We start from the raw sequence: 19,491 nt of genomic DNA, 5'->3' as shown, positions 1-19,491 counted from the left end.
AAACGAAGATATTTGGAGAACTTCATCGACAAAGAGGTACGGGAATACTAAACCATCCTATTTACTCACGACATTCACCATTCTATTTTTATGAGACCATGTCGTATGATTTTAGTAGCTTTCATACTGCAAAAAAGAAATTTAGAGTCAAGCTTGCCTTAGATCCTTAACAATCTTAGCTAAGAACAATTTATTGTTCAAGAACTATTTTTGTTTTAAGTTGATCATTTGGAGATTTCCTAAGAAATGATATTTCATATCTATGGTGATTGAAAATGTTTCAAATTGCTTAAAGAGAGTTTTTCAGAACTACATCCCACTTTTTTTTTTACGGGTGATTGTTTCCTGTTCACCATAGTGGATTTGAGAGAAGCCAAAAATCTTCTAGAAATCCTTTCTAAATTCGAGTATATCACAAGTCAATTGGTTATTCTTGTTTGAGGGTGAAAATTTCTTCTGCCGGTTTTGGTAATTTTGTGTGCGTGGATGAGAAACGAGTCTAGACCCTAAACAATGCACTGCACGGGAGTACTTTTGATTCGAGAGATCAATCTGTACAATCCTAGCCTAAACCAAGAAATGGCCGTTCCAGTCTTGCTTCGGTCACAAAGTGAAGGAGAAGGGTTGGTCTTAGGGAGGGAAGCAAAGAAAGTGTTGAGATCAGAATAGTTGATTTTGAAGGTGTGGTTGTTTATGACTTATATCAGAAAGTAGAACTGGCTAGCAGAATGGAAAGCTACTAGGTGATTTCTGGATACTGTGTTGTTCTCCGACCAAAACTTGTTTTTTGGTGGTAAATAGGTGAAACCTATTTATACAAGTCGAAATAAAACATACCCTGGTCTCGTAGGAAGTGGAAACGATTGAGTGGTGTAAGAGTAACGTGTAATGTCAGGAATTATGCTTCCATAATGAAGGAAGTAGATCCGTTTACACCATTACTTCTTGCCATTACGAACCGCCCCGCTTTATGACTTTCTTGTAACGTGCGTATTGCACGCCGCACGCTGTAAACCGCCAAACCAATACCCTGATGAGCATCCCCCAGTTTGTGACATTTTTATGTCTCGAGTGTTTTCGTGGAAAACATGTAGCACTTTGATACGTGTTTCAAGTTAAAATCAAGAGTCTTGCCGCAGGAAAATAGCATGTGATGCTATTAGGCTCGTCTTGGATGGTCACCTAAAACTTGCCACAAGTCTGTCAGTTCGGTGGCGAACTTCGATGGCTGAGATCGCATCTCATGAGGAAGGGTAGCCGTTGATTATGGCTACCTTGTATTGGCGCCTGATAATGGCGCATTGGCGTTTTGGTGTACGCCAATGGCAATGTGGGATGGCTGGCATGGCTCGTGCATGCCAGTGGCACGGTGTTGCAAGTGGCGCCTGGCGTAGCCATGTCCACTAGATTTAGGCGGATGGTCGCCTAAAACTTGCCACAAGCCTGCCAGCTCGGTGGCGTACTTGGATGGATGAGACTGAATCTCATGAGGAAGGGTAGCCGTTGATTATGGCTACCTCCTGTTGGCACCTGATAATGGTACAGTGGCACCTTTAGCGCACGCCAGTGGCATTGCGGCATGGCTGGCATAGTTCGTGCATGTCATTGGCGTGGTGGAGTGGCTGGCATAGTTTGTGCATGCCAGCGGCACGATGGTGTAAATGGCGCCTTGCGTATCCATGGCCACTGAAATTTTGGAACGTTGGTGTTAGACTCAAACGTGGTGTGGCAACATCAGTTTTAATGGCCACATTGATCCCCATGTTCTGTGGAACATTGTTTGGATCAGTTGGCGCGACAACTTTGCCTAAATTAGGGTTTGGCATGTCGAAACCCTAGTTAGCATATATGGCATGTAGCATGCGGTAGGTGGCCGTTGCATGGCATTTTATACAAATGATACCAGAATCATGTCGGAGGAGCCATAGGCAGGCCACCATGTAGAAACGACCACATGAACAAATATTTCCACGAGTGGCCATGATGTGGCGCATTTTTTAGGGTTTCCTAAGTCCGTACGACTTGCGGCATGTTGCGGGCCCGAGGTGGCATAGTTTTGAGCGACGATTAGAAATTAGGGTTTCATCCACCGCCACTAGAGCATGGCCGCGCCTAGGGTTCAGGCTAGCCAAATTGAAGTCTGGTGTGAAGATGGTCACGCACAGAGAGTGGGTTGGAAAGTTTTGGCATGCTGTCGCGGTAAGTGGCGCGTTTGGCATGTGCACTTGGCATGCTGGTTTGGCGTGTGCGCCTGGCATGTTTGGCATGTGCGGCTGGCATGTTTGTTTTTGGCATGTTTGGCATGCCGTTAGCATGTTGGCATGGTTTTGGGAAGCCAACTTAGTATGGCAACCTCTTGACACAATTTCCACCTCTTTTAAGGCTGTGGAAGATTTAGAGCAACATGATTGGTCAATGAAAGAAGGGAGCCGGCCAAGCATGGGCGTGGCTACCATTTTGGTGTGCGTGGAAGGTTTAACGCGACTTGATTGGTCGATAAAGGAGTAAGGGCCGGTTGGATAGCATGGGGCTTGGCCAAGTGGCGCCGGCTGGCATGGCCACGCTTCCTCTCATTGTTTCTCCTACTCCGCGGCTCCTTTATTCTTTTCTTTCTGATTTTCGGGTAGGACTTTGCACCTACTAATCCATGGCGGATCAATTTCTTAGTCTGGGATTGTTGCTACATGCACCAGTCTGGATAAAATTCATGTAAACATATTGAGTTGCTCAATGAATACGCCAGTGGAGAGGCTGAACACTCATCAATTTACATGGCTCCGTTTCTTTGCAGAGTGGCGGCACATTAAACGTGAGGTTTTACAATTTTAACCCTGAACTAAAAACCACCATCAACAATTCTTTAAAAATATGTGATTTACTTCAGACCCCGAATTCATCACAAAATTGGCAAATAATAATTGAAATCCTAAAAATCCCGGTTATGACAAAAAATTAATGATATCAAAGAAATCCGATCTTTTCCGATAAAGATTGAATAGGGAACTGTGAACCCCTCCTTAAAAAATATATTACACTTCGTTGTAAAAATTGGAAAGCAAGGATCCTTTCTCAAGATGGGCGAACTACCTTGATTCCAGCCATTTCATAATCATACCCCACTTACTAAATGCAGTGCATTACTCCCAAAATCCGCTCTAAATTAACTAGATCGGATTCAACGATAATTCTGGTGGAATAAAAACACATCTAAAGGCATAGGAAGATACTTAAAATCATGGTACAATATATATATATATATACAAGCCTAAGTCGCGGGGAAGTTTGGGAATTGAAACTCTTCAATAATTTAATATAGCTATTTTAACTAACATTACGAGTTAGCCCATCCTGGAGTTAGACCATCTCTGAGCTCAGCGCTTGAAAGAGAGATACTTCCAAAATTCCTATCATTTCTTTTCGACAGAAAAAATGCAACCTATTATGAATTTCGACAATCATTCAAAAGGCATAAATCTCATATTAAAGGTAATTATTATGGAAAATCAGAGATTGATTCAAAAGACATAAATCTCATATTAAAGGTAATTATTATAGAAAATCAGTGATTGAAACTCTACCCAACTGTGGGAAGATGTTTGGATTCCTAATTCGATTAGAATTCCAAAACCATCAAATTAGAATTCCAAAACCATCAGACAGGAAGACCAGTTCCCTTTATAGTCAGTGAATGAATTTTCACGGGAGGAAACTGGAAATTTTCCAAGTTAGATGATAACTTTTCTACAAAAATAAACACAGAAATGCTAACTTCTTCCTGACACAATTACATAGAAATATCATGCTTCCAATTCTTTTTCGATAAAAAATGTTTATAACTTCCTAGTGACTCAGTCTCCAAACAAAGATATAGATTTCTTTTGGAAACAATCCAAAATATCCCGATTATTCTGAGAATTAAACTATTCTTATGGAAACTAGTTCACAAGGATCTTCTGACCTCTAGCAGATTAACTGAACATGTTTCGGCAACTTCTCTGAAATGTTCCTTATGTAATTTCCAAATCTACTAGATGGAAAAACGTATGTTTCTAGAATGCCCTTCACGAGAGAAATCTGAAAATGGATAGATTACGGATTGGATATCCTCCCCAACGTACTCCCTCATTTTTAGCAAAATTTCTACCATCTCATGGTTTATTGGAAGCATAAATTTTTTAGTAATACCTAATTGACATAGATGTTCAGTAATGTATAGGGAACGATCCAATGACATGATTAAAGTGACATTATCTTGACACTATGACGCCATTTTTTCATAAATCCCAATGAATTTTGAGATAACTTTTGTTGACATGTTCCTCTTATAATGCTCTACGTTCCTATAAAAAAAAATGAACGCATTCCGAGATACGAAGCTTCGCCATCCATAATTTTTAATTTCAACAGTTAATCTTCATCTGTTGATTTTCAAAGTATATATGGTGGTCCTATACATCTCCTGATGCACTCATTTTTGGCAAGAATATAGAATTCTATAAGAAAAATATGTCACCGAAAAATTAGCTCCAAATTCATTGGCGTTTGGTATTTATCAAAAACAATGACGCCACAATGTCAAGATAATGCCATTCTAACCATGTCATTGGATCCTTTCCCATACATAAATTATACAATCTAATTCCACAATGTCGATCTCGGATGTCGATCCGTCGACAGAGATACTGAGACAACTTTAATTCAGGAAGATTCTCAATAGAATCTCAGAATCTTTGTTTTCAAAATTTATATCCGAAATACGTATCCCAAGCATTTTCAAACTCTACATATGAACAATACCAATATTTGATTTTTATTACTAAATTTTCATATATAAAATTTGTCTCGATGAAATCTCGTATCTTGATGGGAAAAATATCGTTTGGTCCTTTTTTAGGTGGGCCCATGTCAGTTTAGTCCTTTGGGAAAACTCCTTTACAGTTTGGTCCATAATTATTTAAAAATATTAAATGGACAAAAGTACCCTTCCGTGTTAATTTTTACTTATTTTTTGTAGCAGTTCATTCGTCAAAATGAAGTCCTGTTAATTTCTACTTGTTCAGAAATCACCTATATAAACCAGAGTTCATTCCAGAAATGAACTCCATATAAAAACCTAAAAAAACAAAGTTCATTCCAGAAATGAACTCCATATAAAAACCTAAGAAAACCAGAGTTCATTCCAGAAATGAACTCCATATAAAAATTTAAAAAAACCAGAATTCATTCCAGAAATGAACTCCATATAAAAAAAAAAAAACAGAGTTCATTCCAGAAATGAACTCCATATAAAACCTAAAAAAACCAGAGTTCATTCCAGAAATAAACTCCATATAAAAACCTAAAAAAACAGAGTTCATTCCAGAAATGAACTCCATATAAAACCTAAAAAACCCAGAGTTCATTCCGGAAATGAACTCCATATAAAAACCTAAAAAAACAGAGTTCATTCCAGAAATGAGCTTCATATAAAAACCTTAAAAAAACAGAGTTCATTTATGAAATGAACTGCAACATCATCATCTTCGTCGTCTTCAACAACAGCATCAAACATCATCGTCTTCAAAACAACACCAGCAACATCATATTCATCATGTTTATCGTCTTCAACACGAGCAACAAACATAAGAAAAATCAAGATCGTCATCAAAATCTAGATCTTCAACATAAAAAATCAAGATCTTCGTCTTCAACCTCTTCATAATCAAAATCAAGATCTTCGCCTTCAACATCTTCATAAAAAATCAAGATCTTCAACATCTTCACCGTCGTCTTCAACATCTTCAACAGATGTAGATGAATCTTCAACATCAGCGGCGGATTTCGTCATAAATCATCTTCATCATCAATAACCGCAACAACAACAAATAACATGATTTCATCTTCATCATCGTAAACCCTAAGTTCATCTTCAACATCACCAACATGAGCACCAACAACATATTCAACAGTAGCATGAAGAAAAAGAAGAAAAAATAATGGAGACGTCATTATTACTAAGAAGAAAAGAAGAAGAAAAAAAAAGAAAGAGATTAGATCTGAAAATAAATATGAGAGAGAAAGTAAATCTGAAAAAGATTTTTTCTTTACTGATTTTTGTATATATGTGGCCCCAAAAGGGTATTTCTGCCACTACCTAATGACACTTACATCATCCATGACATCATCCAAGGACCAAATCATTATTTTCAGGTTCAAATCATAATTTATATTTCCAAATAGGACCAAACAGACAATTGACTAAGTCAAATGGACTAGACTCTCTCGAATATATTATTTCTAGGACCATATGGTATTTCCTATTGATAGAACCTCAACTGTCTCAATGAGTTTATCTGTCAAATCCCGTCTCTCCGAGAATAAGAAACTCGTCTCGACCATGGACCAAAACCGAAATTCTCGGTGAGATCTCGGGTGGCCGATATCGACTAGATGCTACAACGGAAACGTAATAAAAGCTCCAACAAAAGTCAAAGAGAGTCAACAAAGTAGAAACAGTCAAAAACGAACACAGCCAGGAGTGCAGGACTCAATAGAGGAATAAATAAGAAGACGTGTTATCCTCATCACAGTTCACAACAAACTTAAAACATTTCCCAAGCAACAACAAAAACTCAAGTTTATTCTCGGTGGCGAAATCGTGACGTCTTCCCCCCCTCTCTACCTCGTCTTCATCGAAACTCCAATCCAATTCTTTAATCTTCGACCTAATTATTAACAGGTATTATTACTAATTCTTCTTTCTTCAATCTTCGACCTAAAATTTATTTTCCTGGTTGACTTCGCTATGCAATTGGGTTAGTTACATAATTTGATCAATTTTATCCTCATCTTATCTTTAATTGCTGGTGTTTCTGATATGTTCCTCTCCGTTTCTACGGTTGTGTTAGATTTTGAATTGGTCTCAGTTTAATTGTGATGATTTACACATGAGAAGAGCTCATCAAATGTGAAATTTTAGTTGTGAGAAAGAAATTTTGGTTTTTTGTTTTTGTGTTGTTGGTTCTAGGGTTTATTTGCATGTTCTATGGTTAGTTTCATATTGCGTTCTATGTTGTTTTATATCAGGAGAATCATTGAGTATGTATAGTATTTTGAACTAATTCCTTGATTTTGTTTCTATTTGTGAAAAGAGATGTTAATTTGAGGTGTTCTGTACATTTACTGGATTCCGAATTGTTGAGTTTTGAGGAATGTCTTATGGTTGCTTTTGTGCTGACTGTAAAACTTGCTTCTGTATTTTTTTTTGACATGTTTGTGCTTGTTTGAATAGCTGACCTACTTTTCGTATTTGCAGCTACTGAGTTGGTCAATTTATGTGGTTCTAGCAAGTGTCCCAACAATCCAAAAACTAGATGTATATCCATTACTTTACCTAACTTTGTCAATGATTTTAATTTGATTATGATTTATGATTTATGATCTTATGATGTTATTATTTGCAGCTACCATGGCATCTTCTTTTGATTCATGGATGAAGGAATTCAATGAAGCTACTAAACATGCTGAAGAAATTGAAGCTATGATTGCCGAGAAGAGTTCTTCAACCTCACCTGGACCTGATGCACAGCGCAGTACATCTGCAATCCGGAGGAAGATTACGATTTTGGGGACCAGACTTGATAGTTTGCAGTTGCTATTGTCAAACCTTCCAGCTAGGCAGCCAATGTATGTGATTTACCTTAAGTCTTATCAGTCATTTATGAAATTTGTTTCATACGTCGTTATACGTTCCATACCTCAACATATTGTGGTCTACCAAAAGATCCTACTTTACTTGATCATTCTACTCAATCTTTAGCCACACCAATTTAATTCACATTATGTTCTTGTTTCCGCAATTTAAATGCACGAGTGATATACAATAATGAATCGATATCTTCAGCTTGTTTGTGTTTCTCATTCCACTTTATGAATGATTTATTAGTGACTTACTAGTCTTCGTTGTACACACGTAAACCAACCATCTTGCTCATCTTTTGTTTGAATATGGAATGGCTAAGTTTACCGGAAGTGTTAATCTTATAGTGTTTTCTGATTCCTTAATTTACCACGCGCAGATCAGAGAAAGAGAAGATTAAACGCGAAGACATGATTTCAAATTTGAGATCTAAAGTTGATGAGATGACCTCTAATCTGAACATGTCCAACGCCAATAGGGAGAACTTACTTGGAGAAGATGCAAAGCCAGCAGACCTGATGACTAGAACAGCAGGGTTGGACAACCATGGGCTTGTTGGACTACAGAGACAAGTTATAAGAGGCATGTATTAAGCATCTGGTCATGTCACATATTTCCTTCTTCTTTCATCTCAAATTGTTCTTTTAACCTTTTCTAATATGGGTCTGTTATCGGTGGTGGCATTTGAACAGAGCAAGATGAGGGGCTAGACAAATTGCATGACACGGTATTAAGTACGAAACATATTGCATTGGCAGTTAACGAGGAACTTGATCTTCACACAAGGCTCATTGTATGGTTTTTTCTTTTTTCAGGCTTCTTCTGTTTCACGTTCCTTTCTAAATTTCTATTATAGTAAGTTACAAATCATCTGTGAAACTTACAATTTTTTTCACCGTTGTACACAGGATACTTTGGACGAACATGTGGAATCAGTTGACTCTCGTCTACAGGTGATTCCTCTATCTATACTGGTAGATATTATTTTTGGCTAACATGAAAAAGAGAAATCCAAATACTGTCTGGATTTACCATAAGTATTAATTAGTTATTTGTTTTCCATGAAATCAGCGAGTTCAAAAGAGGGTGGCGATTTTAAATCGGCGTACTAGGGATGCTTGCTCCTGCATGTCCCTACTTGTATCAGTAATGGGTATTGTGTTTTTAGCTGTTGTTGCTTGGTTGCTGATTAGATACTTGTAAATTGTCATATCTATAAATGCTACTAGCGACATCCACCTTTCCTGCTCTGATCCATATGTCCATCTTTATGTTAATCATCTTTGGTAGTGGCTTTGTGTTCCCCCGTGTTATACATGCAACAGTTACCTTATGTGAAGGCAAGCGTAAATAATGAAAATGTAGAATTTTGTTATCTCTGACTTCCAGTCTTCCAGTCTTATCGTGTTGCAAAACTGAATCATCAATTATTTGTTTTTACTAGCCCATATTAGTTTTAGCCATTCTAGTTCAGAACGAGATATGCATGTTTTAAATCTGTTACCGGTGCCAATGATTCCAGGTTTCTGGAATGCAGTTCAATCTTCTTTTGATGAATGGTTTGTAGTCAGTGATGGGATTGGGGTTTGACAACTTTTTAGAGTTGGAAAAAAAATGTTGATCTACCTATCCTCAAGCCCAAAAGTAAGTACAGAAGATTTTTTGAGTAGGTTTTCCTGGAAACATCAGATGTTGATCTCTTAAAATTGCAGTTATTAGAGCAAGTCTTACGGTGGAATCCAACTTATTCCAAGTGTGGAAAAATCATGGAATGTCAAGTCTAGTGGCTTCTAAGTTGGGGTCTTCCACAGAAAATCCAAACAGAGTTCCACGGTTTCGTGGAAGGGTCCGTGGAATCCATGTGAACGTCAATAAGAATAGCGCAGTAGAAGACAAGAAACGCTATTAAGAATAACACTAAGAAAAACACTATTAAGAATAACACTCAGTGCTATTAAAAATGTCGTTTTTTTTTATCCGTAGATTTAAAATGAGTTGTTAAAATCTAACGGTTGAGAAAAAAACTCTATTCTTAATAGCACTTAAAAGCGTTTTTTTAGTGCTATTAAGAATCGCGTTTTCACTATTCCAACATTACAAATCGCGTTTTCACTATTCCAACATTACACTTGCGCTTCCATCCACAGTTCCAAGTGCTGAGGTGGCATGGAAGATGATAGGATTCCGGTATTCCACCATAAAACTTGCTCTTACATTTCCAATTCCAGCATTAGTTGATTCAAAAACTTGGCTAATGACTTGTGACTAATAGCCACATTGCAAAAGTGAGAACAAACCGCACACCCTGATGGTAACCCTATTAGTGCAATGTTAAAGTCATTGACTCATTGGTGATGACACACCTGAGTTTCAAATTCAGCACGCAGCTGTGTTATTCCTGAACATGAGACCGAATAAACAAAACTCAAGTACATCGAATTGGTCGACTACCGCACATCTGATGCTCTGGTCTCGCATGCTGCCTTTAATTCACCAACTCTGCTAGGGTGACCCGCTCAATAACAGCGTTTGTGATGTGGTCGATTGTGAATTCACGGTGACGGAAAAATAAAATAATTGATTGACTAATTAAAATTAGTGTCGGTAACGGCCCTAGTTAGCAATTCGGGATTCGGCAAACGTACGGAACGACAAACGTACGAGTATTGTACGGTTTTGTAAAATCCAGATTCGGTCCAAAATTCGGTCAACGGGACGTGATTCGTCAGTAATTCGGAACGGCATACGTACGTGTATAATTCGATTTATAAATGTGAGTTCGGCTCTGAAAATTCGGTATCTATATATAATAAATAATTTGTATCTATAAGGTCATAGACCAATTTTTATGCATATGTGTGAGTTATTTAAAGAAAAAATAAACTTAATATGATGATATTAATAATATATACAACATTAGTTATCCAAGAGGACGTCGTATGGTGGTTTAGATTCTTGGTTAGTGAGTTTGAGATCTCTCTCACCTTCGCCTTCAAATCTCTTCAGTCGTTTTTGTTTCATAAATATTACAACACGTCTAATATTCGGTCGTGTATGCTCGGAAGGCAGTAAAGCCCAAAAAGTGGAGTCTTTGAAAAGTAAAAGCTAAAGAATTTATGGCGAATTAAGCGGACGTATCATTCGGAATACGTAAAATTCGTGAACGGTTCGCGAATAATCCGGGAATGCCACATAATACGCGACTTGGGTTCGGAGTTGCAAACGTACGCGAATAAAACGGTAAATTTCGTGATACGGAAAAATTCGCGAATGATTCGCGAATCATTCGCGAACTTACTAACTAGGGTAACGGCAACTATTATCAATGACACGCGTATTTAAGAACACTCCTCCATACATTAAATATCAAATTTTAATTTCTTGACAATTTTCTTGAGTTTAGTGTCACCCATTTAATCACGGCACTGATGAGAAATCTTAGTTTAGTTAGTTAATGAGAAACAACACTAAACTAAGAAAAATACGAAACAAATTCCATCTTCATCAATTTCTGATCAGTAGTAGCAGGAGATTTCAGGAAATCTCCGATCACAAAAGTACAAGGATTTGCTGTAATTGCATTCATATTCTTCTACACCAACAGCTTGTTTTTTACACCAATCAACAGCAAATTACAAAGAAAACTGTTGATGCGAATAAAACTACGATATCATTGGTGGATGAATCAACAGCAGTGGCGCCTGCTCGACCACCGAAACCACCACCTATGGTTGCTAAGAAATTTGAGATTATTGATGAGAATGGAGTTATGTCTGATGAATTTGAAGTTGGTGATTTTGATTCAGATTTTGAAGTTGGGATGAGTGTTGTCAAGCCGGAAGATGTTATTTCTTCAACTTCGGATGATGAAAGGTGTACATACAACTTCCAACTCACACCCTTCACCTCAACGACACCCTTGTCGTCCCTTCCATCATCAAAAACTTAATCTCTGTTCGAAAATTTACCACTGATAATCATGTGTCTGTTGAATTTGATCCTTATGGTTTTTCTGTGAAGGACTTGAGTTCGAGGAAGACTATTCTCCGATGTGATAGTTCTGGGGAGCTCTATCCCATCACCACCTCCGCCGTGCAATCCTCTTTTTCGCCACCACCTCATCAATATTCTCTTGCCGTATGCTCACCTACCGTTTGGCATAGTCGCCTCGGCCACCCTGGCAAAGCTGTCCTCGATACTTTACGCACAAAATCTTTTATTCAATGTAATAAGGATAATTCTCCAAATCTTTGTCACTCTTGTCAAATTAGCAAACATGTTCGTCTTCCCTTTTATGACTCTCAGTCTACTAGTATTGCTCCTTTTGATATTATTCATAGTGATTTATGGACGTCTCCGTTGAATATAGATACGGGATTTCGTTATTATCTTCTATTTCTGGATGATTTCACCAATTATTTATGGGTTTTTCCACTAAAATTAAAATCCCAAGTCTTCACCAAATTTTTGGAATTCCAATCTTTTGTTCAAACTCAATTCGAACGGCAAATTAAATCATTCCAATGCGACATGGGTCGCGAATTTGACAATTCCACTTTTCACAACTTTTCTAGTAAAAATGGCATGGTTTTTCGCTTCTCGTGTCCTCACACATCATCTCAAAATGGTAAGGCTGAACGCATGATTCGCCGAATAAATGATATCACTCGTACTCTAATGTCTCATGCCTCCGTTCCTCCCAAATATTGGGTTTATTCTCTCCTTATGGCTGTCTACCTCCACAACATTCTTCCTACTAGACTCCTCAATTTCCAATCCCCAATGTCCATCTTATATAGACGCCAACCCACATATACTCATCTTCGCATTTTTGGTTGTCTTTGCTACCCTAATCTCTCCTCCACCACACCACACAAACTTGCTCCTCGCTCCACTAGGTGTGTTTTTCTTGGTTTTCCACCCAATCATCGTGGTTATCGTTGTCTTGACATTTCCACAAACAAAATAATTATTTCGAGACATGTCACGTTTGATGAGAACGTATTTCCCTTCTCTATTTCCTCTTGTCCAAGCTCCTCCCATACTCACGACCCACAAACCCATCCTCTCTATTCATTCCTGGATTCCTCCACCTATCCATCACCTGTGCATTCAAATTCCGTTGAGCCTGTACTCACGCCCAGCTCCGCTCCACCTCCTGAACAAGGCCCATCTCCTTCGACCTTGTACACTCCTCCACACCGCAGGCTAGCTTATCCCTCTCAGCCCATTTCCACCCAGCCCACTTCCACTCAGCCCACTTCCACTTCTACTCAGCCCACTTCTACTCAGCCCATTTCCACTCAACCCACTTCTCCTCTGCCAACTTCTATACAGCCCATCTCCCTCGACAGCCCAACAACCTCACAAACTCAGCCCATCTCTGTGCCTACCTCTTCCAGCCCACTTCACCAAGCCACACCTTCCTGCCCACAGCTTCGAGCGGCATCCCGTCCAACCACCAGGGCCTCCCGGGGCATCTTCCGTCCCATCCAAAAACTCAATCTTCATGTCCAATCCACAATTCCCATTTCCCCTCTTCCCCGTTCTCATCTTTATGCACTTAGGGACCCAAACTGGAATGCTGCCATGAAGAACGAATATAATGCTATGATTATGACCAACACTTGGGAGCTGGTTCCTCGCCCTAGTAACGCTCATATCATTCGGTCAATGTGGCTTTTCCGTCACAAGTTTCACGCTGACGGAACTTTGCAACGTTACAAGGCTCGACTAGTGGCCAATGGCAAATCTCAACAGGTTGGAGTTGATTGTTTTGAGACGTTTAGTCCGGTTGTTAAACCAGCGACTATACGCACTGTACTCAGTATCGCAACATCTCGTTCTTGGGGCATTCGTCAACTAGACGTCAAAAATGCCTTTCTTCACGCTGATCTGGCTGAAACAGTATATATGCATCAACCACCAGGTTTTGTTGATTCCGCTCATCCTGATTATGTTTGTCGCCTCCGTAGGTCTCTTTATGGCCTTAAACAAGCCCCTCGAGCATGGTTTCAAAGGTTTGCACAATTTATTACTGGTTGCGGTTTTCGTGGAAGTGTTTGTGATCCGTCACTTTTTGTCTATCACTCTGGTTCGGACACTGCATACTTATTATTATATGTGGATGATATTGTCTTAACCGCTTCTAATGATGCACTTTTAGAGCGTTTCATTGGGTTGATGAAATGTGAATTTGCTATGACTGACCTTGGCGCGTTACATCAATTTCTGGGTATTACTGTGACTCGCTCAGATTCAGGATTATTTCTATCACAGTCCTCATATGCACAAGATATTATTGCTCGTGCATCAATGACGAACTGCAACCCAGTCACTACTCCTGTTGATACCCAACCGAAGCTCAGTACTACATCTGGCCCTCCACTCGAGGATCCGACTTTATACAGAAGCTTGGCAGGGGCTCTTCAATACCTGACGTTCACCCGCCCTGATATTTCATATGCCGTGCAGCAGGTTTGTTTATTTATGCATGATCCCAGGGAGATACACATGCAAGCTATTAAGCGCATTCTCAGGTATCTTCAAGGCACTCTTGATCACGGCTTATTTCTCTCCGCTTCCCCTATCACGGGCTTGACTGCATACTCTGATGCTGACTGGGCGGGTTGCCCGGACTCTCGTCGGTCGACATCTGGCTACTGCATCTTTCTTGGAGACAACCTAATTTCTTGGTCGTCCAAACGACAAGCCACTGTATCTCGTTCTAGTGCGGAAGCCGAATACCGAGGAGTTGCCAATGTCGTTGCTGAAACTACTTGGTTACACAACTTACTTCTCGAGCTCCACATCCCTCTACGTCGTGCCACAATTGTCTACTGTGATAACACTAGTGCTATTTACATGTCAGGGGATCCTGTCCAGCACCAACGCACTAAACATGTGGAGATTGATATTCATTTTGTACGAGAGCGTGTACGTATCGGTGAGATTCATGTTTTGCACGTTCCTTCTGACAGTCAATATGCAGACATCTTCACCAAGGGCCTTCCTCGAGTATTGTTTGTTCGTTTTCGTTCTAGTCTTAACGTGTGCTCCTCTCCCGTTATGACTAAGGGGGTGTAATAGACAATATATTTCTGTTACCTTATTTATCTGGGAGAATATACGATATGCAATAAAGTCTCCCAGATTTTCCTGTAACTCTATTTATATGATTTTATGGAATAAGAATAACCAACGGATTGATTAACATCCGATACTTACGAATTTCCATTCCTTGAAGAGATGGAGGACCTTACTACTCGTCTTTGCTGGGAGCTTGTGAAGAAAGAAGGATATGTCGCTATATGGCGCAAACCTTCAAACAATAGCTGCTATTATGTGATCCAAGCGATGACCCTGACAACGTCTGGTATCTCTATTATCCATTTTCAACTTTTTTTTTTAAATCTTGGAAATGAAAATTCCTTTTGCTTTCATGTATTTCATCAGATCCACTCCCCAAACTCTCTCCCTTAAATACCTAACCCATTTGCTGAAGTATCAAGAAAGAGACAACCTAGTTAGTATGATTCTTTTACCTTAACTAGCTTAATCATCTTCATGGTGCCAAGCTATTTAATAGGCTTTTCCTATCTAAGGCTCACGTGTGCTTTGTCACTAGCAGATCAAGACCCTGAATTCACGTTCCATCACTCTTATTACTGAAGAATTTTGGTTTCCCTCTTAGTAGCTTTCTCAAGGATGATAATGCAATTCCTTCTTTATTTTATTTTTTGGTAATGAAATTCTGAAGTTGCTCTTCCCTAATTCTACTATACGTTGCTAGTAATGGCAATAGTAGCTTCCTTACTATCACTGGTCCCCTCTTATTGATGATATTTTTCACAGGTACGTTGGTCTGAAAGCATGCATTACCCGACTACCTGAGAATGGTTATGGGACATATATTACTGCATGGCCCTTGGTCTACATCCACTAGATACATGCTCCAATCTTTTTACAAAAAAAGTTGCCATAAAAGGGACTCCCTCCCTTCGGGCCCTTGGTCGGTCGGCCCAATTATTATGTAGATGGAGAACATTCTTTAAATACCTATGGGATCTAGGTTTTCTCTGGTAGTTGCGCTAAAAACCTTTGAAGTATCTGATTTGTTTTTTTTTTTTTTTGGTTCTGTGTACAGAATACTAACACTTATTAGTCGCTGTAGTCATGAGTTCTATTTTCATATTAATAGATTTATGTTATTGTTTGCAAGGATCGTCTTTCTCTAATTCAAACGTTAATTTTTTTCTCTTGCAGTTGTATTCCTGATCCCATGATTTTATATTTTATGAAATTAAATGGAATGGCTATACCTGGTAGTATAACAGGAACAGAAGTGACAGAATTTCCCATCCCAGAAGTGATGACAGAAGAGTGGACAGAATTTTTGGTACGATTCAGTAGTAATACTTAGTGGTTTTGTTATCTCTGTTTACAGTTTACAACTTCTTTGACATAAATTATTCATGCTGATTTTGTTTGTATCTGGATTTTTTACTATAGACATTTTATCAGGTCGTGCAACACAACAATGAACTAGAACACATATGTGATTACTGTGCCATCAGAGAGCCATTTGAGCTGGATAAGCAGAAGCAAAGGTCATCTATGTGTGAATACAATACATCTAATTCCCCTCAAGTAAGATTAGTCTCATCATATATTTATTTTCGACCTGATTATTTTTAGCTTTATTTTTTAATCTTGGTGTGTTCCCAAGTTGAAAATTGTCACTTTTTCAACTCTTGCATGGCATCAAGATACCAGAACACGAGCCTATTTATGGATATAAGCCTTGGGTGCCGGAAATGTCCTTCTGGATCACCAGTTGGTTTGATGTGTGTGGTGGTACAGTAGAAGGTGATCACAAGAAGATTATAAAGCACATAAAGAGCATGGGGAAAAAGTTTTTAATTCATGTAAGTGGTTATTATGTCACCCGTAAGAAATCTGGATATGGCGCTATTTTACGTGACAATCTGTTGAAGCCAATAATCGCTGAGTGTAAAATGCAGCCTAAAGATAAGAGTGTTTCACTTTTTTATCACGAACTACAAGGAGTTAACCTTGGGTTGGAACTTGCCATTCGTTATGGAGTTCCCAATTTTCGGTTTTATTGTACTTTATCAGCTGTTGATTATTTCGTTCGGAATTGTTTGCATTACGATGCAAGATACCCTCCCAAGGAAATATCTGAATGCAGATGTCACTCAAGATCAAATAACTTCTTTGTGGTATGTAAAGCTTGTTTGAAGTTGAGAATTCCCGTCGACCAGAGGGAAAATGCGGAGCTTATTCTTCCTATCATTCAAGATATCATCACCAAAGTTTCTTTGTTACACGATAAGGGTCTTCCGTACTATAGGTATAGTTTGACTGCTGTTGCTGAAAATAATCGTATTGGCCGCTATGTGGCGAGTCTTGAATTAAGCAAAAGGATGACACCTCGTGAAATTAAAGAGGATGGGGGTCTAACACGTCTTCTTTATGATGAAGCTGTGGATCTTCACACATGGTGCGACATAAAGCCATCTTAGGTATGTCATATTCTTATGCTAGTCGACTAGGGTTCAACATTATCAATCTCTATAATCTCTTTTTATTCACTAGTATGTATTACATTTAAAACCTTGATTTTGAGTTTTCTTGTGATTTGGAAAAGATACGAGTGTCTGAATCTTTGTGTTGTTGGATTTATGATGGCAGAACTACTGTATTCAGTCTGTCAATCTAAAACAGTGGTTGTATGTGGAAATTGTTGAACTGTTTTGTGCCAACTGACTGGAGGTAAAGCACTAAAGCTAGACTTACTGGGGGATGCTCATTCAGGAGAAAGGGAGATTAGAAGTTGTATGTACACCTTTCATCATCTACCACGTGTACAGAAAGAGACACGTGGAAGACATGCAAAACAAGATATCAAAACATGATAACAAGCATCTTATCAGAAGATGCCACCGGTCAGCAGATCTTACCGTCAGGGACAGAAGATCATAGAGGTATGATGGCTTAGAGGAGCACCAGATAATACCCCTTGGGTGTTAATACACCCAATCCCGAGGAAGATCCCAGATCAACGGCTGAGAGGAAGTTTGACTGACACAGATGTGACCAGACAAAGAGACACTTGTCTGACACGAGCAGACATCCATCTACCCGCATTAAGTACCAAAGAGATATACACGTGTCAATCAGCTCGTGGAAGAGGCGAGGATAACCCTTCGTATTCAAGCTTTGGCCGCAGCATATGCCGAAGACCTCTGCGTAATGGGCACAAAGCACAAGAAGATAAGATTACAACGGCAACTAAGAAGTGGGACCCACGTTCCAACCCTATAAATACCCCTCTCCACTAAGAGAGAAGGGGTCGACCGATCCAGAGAAAAGATATGAGAATATAGGAGAGAGAAATAGGAAGAGTAAGTGATCCCCCTACTTGCACAGACCTATGTGTACTCTAAAGTCATTTGACTATCTTTGTAATCATTCAATACATAGTGAAACACCAACCCCGTGGATGTAGGTCTTAGTGCCGAACCACGTAAATCTTTGTCTCATTTATATTTCAGCACTTTACATTCAGCATTGAACGTCATGTGCTTTACATTTATGTTTGATTCTCTGTTTACCCCTTTTATACGAACATTATTCATGATAATATTCGATTAGACAATGACAAGCCCGAAGGCTTAGAGTTGATGAATCGATATAATCATCCCCTTTACATATACAACGTACAATTTCAGAATTAGAATGTATGCGATTATTGTTTGTGAACACGTGGATGGCTTCGAGATTTATGTGTTCACAATCTGGAACACGTGGATGGCTTCGAGATTTATGTGTTCACAATCTGGCGCTAGAAACAGGGACTTTGTCCCGGTAAAAGATTTATCTTATCCTGTGATTTCACCTTAAACGCGCATTATGGTTGTGCCCTATTCTGGGTTCAGCGTTCTTTCAAAACCTTTTTTATTCTGGGTTCATGGTCTTCATTTTCACAAACACCATTTCAAAGCAGACAAATCCACGGCTATCTATCACACATTTGCACGTGAGGCGTTTTTCTTTTAAAACTAAGACTTAATAATCCAGATTCATGAGTTCTCGCTACGGATCTGCCTTTTCAAGAGTTTTCCTTTGCAAAAGTAGTCTGAAAACAAGGTTCATGATTGTTTATTAGAGGATTTGTATTGCGAAAACTAGACTGATGGGGTCTTTATGTTTCTCTTTTATTAAGGCCCTTGGGCAGCTCATTCCCTTTTATTCCACAAATTTTGCGGATACGAATGGCACTAACCCTATCCTCGTGGATATCTTTGGTTCTCTTTATTTATTCCCCTATGCAGAAAAGGACTAAAAATGGAAAAGATACTAGAGGCAGGAAAAACCAAAGCCTCATCAAAGGAGACACCGAGGATTATCCCGGTCATGACCCGAAGCAAGCAGAAAGGAGACAAAGCTAAAACAGCTACTCAGAGGTAGGATGCTGCGGAAATCACCTCACCTATGAACACTAACTCAATTGAAGCCGCGGCTCTCAAAGCAGCATCCACAAAGAACAACACAACTGTTGCGTCCCTCCAGGCTACAGAAGCTAACAAGACTTTGGTTTCAAACCAAATCCATCAACAAAGAGAAGGGGTGGCAGAATCTATGACACATCAGCCCGCACATCCACCAGTCTTCGGAATGCCGTCAACCAACGGTCAGAATCAAACCATACCAGTGGTTTTAGTACTGCGGGTGGAAGCTCAACCGAGGGGACCAAACTTGGAGATACCAACAATTGAAGTTGATCCTCT

At 39.2% G+C, this 19,491-nt stretch overlaps 2 protein-coding genes across 4 annotated transcripts; both read left to right on the top strand.

Moving 5' to 3' along the window:
- Nucleotides 1-6,563: 6,563 nt before the first annotated feature.
- Nucleotides 6,564-9,060, top strand: LOC113338290 (syntaxin-51-like). 3 transcript variants are annotated; one of them, XM_026583734.1, is made up of 7 exons: nucleotides 6,564-6,718; nucleotides 7,295-7,354; nucleotides 7,443-7,665; nucleotides 8,058-8,260; nucleotides 8,371-8,471; nucleotides 8,587-8,631; nucleotides 8,750-9,060. In XM_026583734.1, the coding sequence occupies exons 3-7, from the start codon at nucleotides 7,448-7,450 to the stop codon at nucleotides 8,879-8,881; spliced, it is 699 nt and encodes a 232-aa protein (XP_026439519.1). In that variant the 5' UTR covers nucleotides 6,564-6,718; nucleotides 7,295-7,354; nucleotides 7,443-7,447; the 3' UTR covers nucleotides 8,882-9,060. The 3 variants fall into 3 exon arrangements, with proteins under 3 accessions (XP_026439519.1, XP_026439520.1, XP_026439518.1); XM_026583733.1 differs by lacking the exon at nucleotides 6,564-6,718 and adding an exon at nucleotides 6,743-6,794; XM_026583735.1 differs by lacking the exon at nucleotides 7,295-7,354.
- Nucleotides 9,061-15,671: 6,611 nt separating this feature from the next.
- LOC113338542 lies at nucleotides 15,672-16,706 on the top strand. The gene is made up of 5 exons (XM_026583938.1): nucleotides 15,672-15,759; nucleotides 15,944-16,076; nucleotides 16,190-16,327; nucleotides 16,447-16,612; nucleotides 16,702-16,706. Exons 2-5 carry the CDS (start codon nucleotides 15,960-15,962, stop codon nucleotides 16,704-16,706), a joined length of 426 nt encoding a protein of 141 aa, XP_026439723.1. The 5' UTR covers nucleotides 15,672-15,759; nucleotides 15,944-15,959.
- The last annotated feature ends 2,785 nt before the right edge of the window (nucleotides 16,707-19,491 follow it).

The sequence above is a fragment of the Papaver somniferum genome, unplaced genomic scaffold, assembly GCF_003573695.1.
Source record: "Papaver somniferum cultivar HN1 unplaced genomic scaffold, ASM357369v1 unplaced-scaffold_19, whole genome shotgun sequence".
Taxonomy (NCBI): Eukaryota; Viridiplantae; Streptophyta; class Magnoliopsida; order Ranunculales; family Papaveraceae; genus Papaver; species Papaver somniferum.
This window is presented reverse-complemented; position numbering and strand designations above follow the sequence as displayed.

Bases quoted from the DNA above. Each gene is read 5' to 3' on its own strand.
- LOC113338290 (XM_026583733.1), top strand. The intron at 8,472-8,586 runs GTATGGTTTTTT...CGTTGTACACAG, and splicing joins ATCTTCACACAAGGCTCATT to GATACTTTGGACGAACATGT. The intron at 8,632-8,749 runs GTGATTCCTCTA...CCATGAAATCAG, and splicing joins CAGTTGACTCTCGTCTACAG to CGAGTTCAAAAGAGGGTGGC.
- LOC113338542 (XM_026583938.1), top strand. From the start codon at position 15,960: ATGATTTTATATTTTATGAAATTAAATGGAATGGCTATACCTGGTAGT. The intron at 16,077-16,189 runs GTACGATTCAGT...TTTTTACTATAG, and splicing joins AAGAGTGGACAGAATTTTTG to ACATTTTATCAGGTCGTGCA. The intron at 16,328-16,446 runs GTAAGATTAGTC...CATGGCATCAAG, and splicing joins ATACATCTAATTCCCCTCAA to ATACCAGAACACGAGCCTAT.